Genomic DNA, 11,137 nt, shown 5'->3' on the forward strand with positions numbered 1-11,137 from the left:
ACTTGCTAACGTGTTAGATAAAATTTGTTGTCACATTAGTAGAAAAGTTAATAAAATAATCAATTTGATCAAAATTAAATTTTTTAAGGATTAAATTACGAAGAATATTTGAAATATCAGTTAACTTGTTAATTTTGTATTTAACGTTTGTAGAAAACATTTTGATCTTATATATACACAAATATAATTTCTATAGAAAAATATAAAGCTCAGTACTTTTAGGAGGGAAAAAAATTAATTAGAATTAATTTAAATACAAAGTAAATAAAAACCGTTAATTATTTAACATTTATAATTGTATGAAATATTAAAAAAAAATTCTTTTGTTAGGTATGAGTGACAACGTAGCGGGTAGGGGCGAATTTTTGTTTTATTCGATTCTGTTCCGTCATACAACAATTCATATGAAATCTATTTCATTTTTATCCGTGAGTAACAAAATATTGAAGTCTAATCCACCTCTGCGGATATCTGCCCCACTCCTATAATTATTAAAATCTAATAAATAAAATTAAATTTTAAAATTTATATAACTATATATATAACATAAATTAAAATAAAAATTTAAATATGATACAATATTATTATATATATAACAGAATAAATAGAAACGGATATTACCTAAACTCAATCATGTTCTATCTTTCCTAAAAATTCGCCCTACTCAAAATTTGTCCCAACATAAAACAAATAATTATCCACTTCAAACGAATAAGAGCAGAATAGATACCACATATTCGAGTGGTGTTACGATTTCTATTGTTAGGTATAGAATTGAATGAGGGTAAGGAGTAAGGACTAAGGAAGAAGTGTTGGGAGAAGCATGAAGCATAGACGCAGCGCGTGGAAAAAAGTAGGGAGCGTGGGGTACAAAAAGGTTGGGCCCATACTGCACACGTGTAAAGTGGGGACCGCTGTTGCTAAAACTATGGGCTATAGTATCTTTTTTCATTATATTTAAATTTATATAAAATATAAGACTAATACTTTAAAAAATTTGTACTCACACATTTTAGTCTTTAATAACTTTAAATTATTAAATTAATTTTCAAATTATTATTTTAAAAAATAAATTAATTTTTACGTTACATTATTTACTTATATAGAAGAATTTATTTAAAATTTTTAGAGATTAACTATTGAAGTTAATTTTATCTAAATTTTACTAAAATTTTACATAAAGATTAATAGATTTATAAAATAAAAATTAAAAATTTATTTAATGATTAAAGTTTGCTACATGTTAAATTGTTTCACTAAAATTTTCTTAGGACTAATTTAAGACATTATTCAAAAATTAATTACCACTCAATTATTTGTATATAATTAATTTGATAAAATGTATATATTGTTTTTTATTTTAATTTTTTTCCTAAAGTGGGTATGAATTGTGATTGCCATTTGGCACCACTCACGTGAAAGTTGAAACATTCCAATATGGATAAGATTACATTACTTGCATCTAAGATTCCCATTCTCTCTCATTTTCATTCATGATTTCATCTGCCTCATACAGTCATACTAGTACCACAACCCTAAAACCAGTACTATTCTTTTCTATTGTTTAGAAAGAAAAAGAAAAAGAAAAAGAAGATCTCCATGCTTGTCCAATTCAAATCATGTGCTAAATTACCCTCAACTATCATGGATCTTTCCACCATGATTAAAAGAGATCTACTGTGTAATTGTAAATAGTTTTGTTACAACTTACAAATATAATAATACGCAATGATATTGTTTAATCTATTTAGTTAATTTTATTTAATAGGATAAATTTTTTTTGTTATTGTTGTATTATAAATATTTTCATAATAATAAAAATAAATTAATTTTAAAATTATATAAAAATAATAAACAAAAATTCATATATAATTATTTTTATATGAAATTAATAATTAAAAATAATTAAAAAATAATTTAATTAAATTTATCAATTTATTTAATAATTTATTATTATTATTATTATTATTATTATTATTGGTAGCGGCGGTGTTGTTCGAATAGTTTGATTTGAAATATTAGAAATTTATAAGAGAGTAGAGATATTTTACGGATGGCTTATAGGATTGTTAATTTGTTATTAATAATAACTGATGATACAAGATATGACAGTACTATCGAAAGTCAAAACCATACTTTTATGAATGGTTCATTTTAGATTTATCCTTAGATATTTTTTACTATTTATTAAGTAGCCAAATTATTTATTTTATTATATTTTATATAAATGATTAGAATTTTAAAGAATAATCTGCTAAGGTTAAATCTGCACTTCTTATTTTTTTATTTTTTTTACCAAAGATAGGAGACTCGAACCCGCAACCTCTTAATTGAATATGGGAAGACTATGCCATTTAAACTCATTGGCTTCTTATTTTACCTGAAATTCATCAACATTTCTCGTGAATTTATATTATTATTTTATCATAAAGAAATCATATTAGCCGTTTAAATCTCTCTCTCTCTCTCTCTCTCTCTCTCTCTCTATATATATATATATATATATATATATATATATATATATATATATATATTTGTCCATGATATTTTCTAACCTAATAAATCAAGAATTAATATATATATATATATATTTGTCCATGATATTTTCTAACCTAATAAATCAAGAATTAATTCATTGAACTCTAAATAAGAATTTGTCGGTGGGAATGGATCTAAATCCATGGAATTATTTTATTTATAGTGCAAGTCCTTATTTTTATATTTTATCCATGACTATAGACTGGCTTTAATTTTTTTTTTTTTGGGGTAGATGGGTTTAATATTTTAATGTCATGCATTGAGGCTGAATCCAGGTTGTTCATGGTTTGGCCCAAAACCCAAATTGTGTAATGAGTTTTGTTCATTTTAAGCCCAGCCAAAAATTGTTTAATAATTCATATTTTATAATTACTTTATTCTCCATTGACCAAAAATGCTTCTTTTATTCCTCACCAAAGAAAAAAAAATTAAATATATCATTTTCTTTTGACCATTCAAACATCAATTAAATTCAGGATTTTTCTAAAACAAACATTTTATTACATTCAATTTCATTTATTTATTCATATTGCTTTTTAGATCTTACTTAAATCTTGTGGCATTTAGATAATTGCAAAAAGGGAAAATATAAGGGAGAAATGTACAAAGAAAGAAATAACAACCCAGTATTAAAAAAATTCTATATGTAATAGATTCTACTTTAATGATAACTTATCTTTAACTTTCTCACTTACACAACTGTCTATAAACTATAAAGTTAAATCTCTTTGTTTATCCAAAACAGTTAAGGCAATAAAAATATAATTAAAAAAGAAAGAAAGAAAACAGGGGAAGCAAGCAAGCAAGCAAACTTCACTTGAATAATTTTATCATAATAAACTAAAATTTTCCCTTTTGGTGTTTAATTTACTTGGAGAATCCCTCTATAGATAACACCAATTCTCCATAATTTCTCCTCCTAAAACTTTGCCAAACCATACTAACTATAAGTCTATTACAATTCTGCACTAAGAATATGCTAATATAAGAAGAACCTAGATATTTGGTTACCTTTTTCTTTCTTTCAAGAACTTGATGACCATGCAATAATTCCCTGATTTAAGGGATAATATTACACAAGAGGCAACATTTTCCACCACTACACTCAAATCTTTTCTTCTTTTTTCCTTTTTTTTCTTCAGGTATTTTCGTTTTTCCAACAAAGCAAAAAACTTAAGCTTATGATTCATCAAAGGAAACCATAGCCAAATATGTACCCTCTAGTTATTTTAACTATATAGAAGATAATAGATTAGATTGAACAAATTTGCTGCTACTGGAGCAAATCATCATCATTCAGCACTACAATGAAGTGATGCAATCTTTATCCGCCACGCGTTCCGCTTAATAATACCAAGAACATGGGGAGCAAAAAAGAAATACTTCAGTGCAGGTCACATTGTCAGAAAAAAGCAGAACTTATTCTTCGGAGCTGATATTTTGGTTCGGATTGTGATTCGGATGGTAGCTTCTCTTCGAATTCCTAAACAGAAAGGGGAAAGAAAAGAGAGTCCAGAATAGAATCAGGAATTTGCAGTTGTTCCATGATGTGTTTCTAGTATAATCAATCAATCACCTTGCAATAATTAAGAAAGTTCCTATATTCTTGTTATATTATATACTAAGATAATTATGACTCTTGGTTTTCTTGCATTCAAATGACTCTTAAGATGATGCTTCAATCATCATAAACATGATAAAATTTCCATAAAATCTATGATAACACAAGCAATAGATGTACCAAACAATATGCTGAGATTACCATGATCCAAGAAAATATTAAGATATTGTAAAGAAGCCAAGAAACTAAACCTAGCAAGAAAACATTAACAAGAATGGAGGAACAAAGCTAATTAACTAAAATCCTAGAGTTAAATCATTTTTATCTTAAAAAAACATTGTCGGTTAGCCTCAACAATAGAACATGTAAATCTATCCATGAGGATGAATAATTACCAAGCAAACCCTCCAAGTTAAAATGACATCCACTCATATGGCAATAATAAATACAAAAGCCTAAACAGAAAATAGGATCACGGCCTCACTAGCTTGCAAAGCTCACTCGCTTTAACCATAAGTTAGGACTAAGAAGTAATTTCCATAAGAAAATAAAACAATGATAATAACACTGCTTGATGAGACAAAAATACCCGGAATGATGCCGACAATATACAAATGAATAAAGATGGCTACAAATAAATGGTGTGCACACAGCATACGAATCATGAATTTATAACATGCAAACTCAAATGCAATCATGTTTGTTTGTTGTAGAATGCAAGACTTGGGGTGGATTAAAGCTTATGGTCCTAAATGCTAGTATTAGAAAATGTTACCACTTACCAACACATAATATGTATAAACAATGAAAATGATACGTCATCCAATTATAGCATAAAAGTGTTGAATATCTAAGGAAAGTGGGGAACCACACTTTAAAAGCTAGCTATTAAGGAGAAATAACCACTCTTTAAATACAACATCAAATATCCCTACTACCTAATGTGGGACTTTGGATACACCATAACACCCAAGTCTCTAACAAAAAGCATTATGGAAAAAGAAAAAGATGTGTCAAATGCATTATAAAGGGGATTTGTTTGTGCATATAAATTAAGCTTTGTACTCATTGGTTTAGAATAAATATTCGCGAGGCTTAGAAAAGAAAGGATTTCTCTAAGAAGGAAAGAAAAAATATAGTTGACAGATAAACTAAGTTGTGTTTCAATATGCATAGTTTACGACAAATATATTCAAGGAAAGAAAATTTGAGAGACTCTATACTTGATTATAGACACAATAAAAACAACACAGAATTGAGGGGAAAACAAAATATGAATGAGAGATCCTGCACCTTCTCTTTCTTGAGCTTTACATTTTCTTCTTCTAGTCGAGAAACCTTGCTAACCAATTCATTATGATATGCCTGCACCATCATCAGGCAAAGATAAGCAACAATCAAAATAATATTTTCACTAAACAGAGCAAAAAGGAAGAGAGAGAGAGAGAGAGGGGGGGGGGGGGACAAATTGTTAGGTTAAACCTGTTTTCTTGCCCGTGAGCGTGCCGCAGATTCCCTATTCTTGATTTTCCTTCTCAGCCTCCTTTCTAAAGCTTTCTCATATGCATCTGGAGCATCCCTTTTGCGACCCGGCTTTGTGTCCGACAAACTGCTAACCGAAGCGGACGGCGACACGCCTGATTTTTGTTGTAAACTTTGTGTGGTGGCAGAATCCAATCTGTTCAACCCCACATTCGGACTCACAGAAGCTTCAGCAAAGAGACCTGCTTGTACCAGAAAGTCCTCTAATGTTGTTTCACCAAAAGTCATTTCTCCACCTTCAATTTTAACATTGTCTCCAAATCGTTTTTTCTGCCCCTGTTGGATTTCTTTCCAAACATCATCAACCGTCTTCCCGCTCAACGCACGGGCCAGTGTCAGACTGGCCTGGCGTTGAAGGGAAGACGACGATGACATCTGCTCATTTTGTACCCCAACAACTTTACTCGCCTCGGCAGTCCACACATTTTGGAGAAGCTCGTCGAGGTTCATGCTCCCCATCGGCTTCCCCAAGTCTCCTAGCTGATTATTAACCTCATCAAGTGTGAGACTATACCATGAACCTTGCCTAGATAACTGTGGTGGCTGTAACTGTAAATGAGACTGTTGCCCATTACTCTGAGAACCCATAGTCTGAAAACCCATTCAACACACTTTCAACTCACAACCTGTTATCACAAACAGTTCTTAATTAAAAATTTAAAATCATTGATCACTTAACTATTAACTCTATAACTCACTCTAAAATCCAAATCATATACTAGAGTCTAGAGTCTTCTTTTCAGAAACAAATCCTTATATATCATTAAACAAATACAACAATCATTAATGACATGAAACACCCCATTATGTACACATAAGAAAGAAAGTACAGACATTGATGCTGTATATTCAAATTAGTCCAAAACAAATTCCTTTCAAAATTTCCACTTGTTTCAATATGCAAAATCATGATCAACCCTATCTATTTGCAACATTAGGTAAAGATCAAAGACTCACATGAGAAAAACAATCAAGGCACAAATTTGATAAAGGGTAAGAGAAGAAGGTCGATTACCTGACATAGGATCTAACTGTCTGAAACTCAAAGATATCTGTAAGGGGGAAAAAGGCGCAAAAAGACAGCACCCAATGATGTTGCTGAAGGTGATTGCACAAGTTACATGATGAAAACTATGCAAGTTGGCATCTTTTTCAGGTGGGGCGTCCTCAATCAACTGAAATTGGAGAAAAGTCAAATTGAGAGAAGGGGAAAATAGACAAATCGCAAGTTGCAAAGTTGCAGGGTACTGAGAAGTTAACTAGGTTTTGGAATTTAATGGGGTCGTGTTGGTAAGAGAGGGATTTGGGGAATTTGACAGAAAGCTTGGATTTTTGTTGTTTGATTGGTGTGTTGTGTTGTGTGTGAATTGCGAAGAGGGAAAAAGAAAAAATTGATGGTGCAAGTTGGTATCCTTCGGTTTCTAGAGGAAACAGTGATCAATAAAGATGGTGTTTTTGCCTAATCGTTTAGTTTCTTGAATTAATCAATCAAATACTAAATTATTTTCATAAATTTGTGTATATATATAAATTATTTTACATATTTTTAATATATATTTTATATTTTAATATAATAAAATTTAAATATAATTATTTTTATATAAAATTAATAATTAAAAATTATTAGATGATAATTTAATTAAATATTTATTTAAAAATTTTAACTATTAAATTAATATAAAAATAATTATATACAAAAAAAATTTATTTTTTAATATATATTTTATATTAATAATTAATTTAATGGTTAATTTTTTCATATTTACCCAATATGATTATAAATAATATGCCATTACAAAGCATTAAATGTGTCCATAATATTCTATTAAAAAAATTATTTTTTAAATTTTGATCTTTTAAATTTTAAATTTTATTTTAAAAGATAAAATATAAATTTTTTTATCATTTATTTTATAAATTGGACAAAAAAAATATAAAAAAATATTTAAAATTAAAAATTCACGCTTTATCTTTTAAAATAAAAATTCAAAATTTAAAAAATTTAAATTCAGATTTTATCCATGGCATATAGATTTATTGTCGCTGGATTAGGTATTTATATTAAGACATTTAAGGTAATAAAAAATCAAGTCTTTTTTTTGTAGCAGTATCTAATTAAATATTTAATATTTTGTCTGTTAATAATTTCAACACTAAAAATTTTAGTCAACTAAATCGTAAATATCTAATTATGTATTATATTAGCTCAATAAAATTATTCAAAATGGATAATTTGGTAAATAATTTTTTAAATAATTTTGATAACTTTATCCAACTAATCCCATTTATAGTAGATATCAAGTTAGTTTGTAACATTTATCGTTAGAATTATCTCTATTTGAAGTTTTTATAGTTAAAATTGCTAATTTATTTGAGTAATAAGACACGTAGATTTTTCAAATATTTTGAATAAAATAAAGTAGCATTGAGTTCTTAAAAAAAATTGTAATAAGTTTTAGCCCCCAAGTATATAAGATAAATCCTTAAAAAAAATTACATATGATTTATCTTTTTGTTAGAGACTCTCATAACTTTACGGTTGCAATTTTTCTACTATTTCTTTGAATTTTCTTTTTCTCAAAAACGTACATGTTCATCACAATTTTTTCAAGGCTTACTTGTTATGTTATTATTTTAGAAATTTGTAAAAAATTTATTTATTTTATTATATGAAAAATATAAAAAATATTAATTAGAATAAGGATTAAAATATTTTATTCATAACGATAATTTTTTTAAATTTTTATATCTCTCATTTATATCTTATCTTATCTTATTTTTAAAGACAAATACAACTTTAAAAAATAAAAATTAACGAAAAATTACAACCCCTCTATAATCATTAGATAAAATAATACTATTAAATCACTCACCCAAAGTCATTCCTTTTGGTTAGTTCACAAGAAGTAGCATTGAGTCGCTAGTGAATTTAGGGTTATACCAAAAATGTTCTCCTAAAATAAAAATGATTATTGAAAAACGTTTTTTTAGGGTATCCCTGCAAGAAGATTAGTTGCTGCTCCAAAGTACAAAGAAATTGAAATATAGAAATGATGTCGATCTCAACCAACCAGTGGAAGGCGTTGATATGTCAGTTGATGACACTTTTGAAACCAACGTTGCTCCTAAGGCATCTTATAAAGACTCCTTGCTGAAAATGACTGGTCCCTCAGTGGAAATTCTATATATAACACTATAAGATGTCGATGAAAAGGCGTATGACCCTGAGGACCGATGGTACAAACAGGAGGAAAGCCTGGCAGGAGAGGAAAAGCCTTTTGACCCGTGTTCGGTCATTTATGTGTCTAAAAAAGAATTTGATAAATGGTGTAAATCGTGGCACGCTGCGCTTATAGTAAAAGTTTTTGGAAAGATGGTGGTGCTTGGCTACATGGAACAATACTTAAAACGTGATTGGATAAGGAAATGTACGATAAATATAATTGATATGGATTGTGATTACTTCCTCGTTCACTTTTCAGATGAAGAAGACTATTCTCATACTCTCCTTTGAGGTCCCTGGATGATAGCAGAGCATTATCTTATTGTGCAGAGATGGAGGCTTTTCTTCCTCGAATATGAGAAAGCAATCAAGAAGATAGCAGCCTGGATCTAGGTTCCTAATCTTCTGATTGAGTTATACAACCATCAGATCTTATGGCATGTCGGATAGATGATTGGTACTATGTTTAAAATTGATCGGACTACGTTCATTCATTCTCGAGGTAAATTTACAAGAATATGTGTGGAAATAGCTCTCTCAAAGCAATTGGTTCCCAAGATCTCAGTTCTCGGGAATAAACTCAACATAGAATATGAAGGTTGCCATTTGATTTGTTTTGGAAGTGGAAAATACAACCATAGAGCTGATTTATGTCCGGAATCACCACGATGCAATGACAAACACCAGGAGAACATCACCGACGGTAGCAAGGGTGGAGCGGAGACCTACCAGAATCATGAGGAACCCGAGGATCAGAGCAAAGAGATCATGGTAATCCTGTTTTGAATTTCGCCAAAAAAATAAACCAAAACCCCCCAAGCTTTGGGCTGTAGATGATGGTACGAAAACAATATAAAAAGAAAGTTGGAAAAGATAAGACGGGATTTAAGGGTCTTACTATAGTTAAGGATGATCAACTTGAATTGGAAAGAAATAATGCTATTATTGTCCACTTAAATGAGAAAGGATCCAGATTTAATGCTCTTTATCAAGATGATTCGGTGAATGTTAAAGATTTGAATGTAAAAGTTATGCATGAGGAACAATCTACTCCCATCAACATGCAAAATGGGCCTAATGGAGTTGAAACAAAAAAATGGGTTAAAAAAGGCCAAACTAGTGTGAACCGTATTCATAAAAAGATTATTAAGTCAAGACGGGAAAGAATCTTCAAACCCAAAGGAAAGGCCCAACAATGAAATATAGTCTAAGCTCTTCTAATATTACAAGTAAAATAAAGGTAAATTTGTGATTTCCACACTTGTAACATCAAGCCAGAAAGAAATGAAACCCAACCTAAATACTCTGCTTCTAGAAATGAGGAGATGAAATTTTGGGAATGAGAGATGCTGGATTATTTGAGAAGACTTGAGCGTGAACAAAGAGAAGCATATGAGGTCTCTAAAATGACTAATAATTTTCTCAATTCCTTTGTGGTAAAAAATGGCTTCTTTAACCAAGCCCCCCTTCTCGGCATAAAGATTTGGTGATGGGGATGTCGAAGGAAGGTTTTATTGAGAAGTAACAGAAAGAGAAACCTCCGGATGAAGCCATGGCTAGTAACATCGGGATGCAAAAAGAAAATATGCAAGTAAAAAATTGACAAGGCTGATTTAGAGGAGCGGTGGTTTGTCCTCAAGTAGGTTTTGGTCTTTGGTGATAACCAATTTTTTTACAAGCCTTTTTAATGAATCTTGTAGTGTAGAATTGTAGAGGTGCGAGGAGTAAATCTTTCTCCTTTCTCATCCATGATCTCAAGAAAGAGTATGATATTACATTCCTCATCCTTCTAGAAATTCATATCAGTGGCGATAAGAGGTGCAAGATCCGAAAGAATTTAGGATTTGATGGCTGTTTTGTGGAAGAAGCTATTGGCTTCTCCGGGAGAATTTGGTGTCTGTGGAATACGGATAATTGGAAAGAAGATATTCTCCATCATCATAAGCAGTATATTCACATAAAAATCGCTGGGAGAAACTCTAATGTGTGGAATCTTACAGCTGTCTACAGCAGTGACGATTGGATTTTTGGTGGTTTAGAATTTCACTAATGAATTCTCGTTGCAAGTATAGTTTCTAAACCAACAATAATCCTTTCATACAAAAGATTGTTTGTCACAAGTAACAAACCCCTAAAATTAATAACCGAAGTATTCAAACCTCGGGTCGTTCTCCCTAGGAATTACAATAAAGTGTCTTGTTATTGGTTGTGATGTGTTTTGGGGTTTTGGATAAGAAGCATGAAAAGTAAATGGCAATGAAAATAAACTAACA

At 30.0% G+C, this 11,137-nt stretch overlaps 1 protein-coding gene across 2 annotated transcripts; it reads right to left on the bottom strand.

Annotated features, from left to right (window-relative positions):
- Positions 1–3,350: 3,350 nt before the first annotated feature.
- On the bottom strand, positions 3,351–7,138 carry LOC112702158 (ABSCISIC ACID-INSENSITIVE 5-like protein 2). 2 transcript variants are annotated; one of them, XM_025753075.3, is made up of 4 exons: positions 6,657–7,138; positions 5,582–6,267; positions 5,393–5,464; positions 3,351–4,021 (listed from the first exon to the last, which is right to left on the bottom strand). In XM_025753075.3, exons 2-4 carry the CDS (start codon positions 6,242–6,244, stop codon positions 3,941–3,943), a joined length of 816 nt encoding a protein of 271 aa, XP_025608860.1. In that variant the 5' UTR covers positions 6,245–6,267; positions 6,657–7,138; the 3' UTR covers positions 3,351–3,940. The 2 variants fall into 2 exon arrangements, with proteins under 2 accessions (XP_025608860.1, XP_025608861.1); XM_025753076.3 differs by having other exon boundaries at positions 5,582–6,232; positions 6,657–7,073.
- Positions 7,139–11,137: the final 3,999 nt, after the last annotated feature.

The sequence above is a fragment of the Arachis hypogaea genome, chromosome 7 (assembly GCF_003086295.3).
Source record: "Arachis hypogaea cultivar Tifrunner chromosome 7, arahy.Tifrunner.gnm2.J5K5, whole genome shotgun sequence".
In the NCBI taxonomy this organism is placed as follows: Eukaryota; Viridiplantae; Streptophyta; class Magnoliopsida; order Fabales; family Fabaceae; genus Arachis; species Arachis hypogaea.

Bases quoted from the DNA above. Each gene is read 5' to 3' on its own strand.
- LOC112702158 (XM_025753075.3), bottom strand. From the start codon at position 6,244: ATGGGTTTTCAGACTATGGGTTCTCAGAGTAATGGGCAACAGTCTCAT. The intron at 5,465-5,581 runs GTTTAACCTAAC...ATGATGGTGCAG, and splicing joins GCTCACGGGCAAGAAAACAG to GCATATCATAATGAATTGGT. The intron at 4,022-5,392 runs GTGCAGGATCTC...CTTTCTGTTTAG, and splicing joins TAAAGCTCAAGAAAGAGAAG to GAATTCGAAGAGAAGCTACC.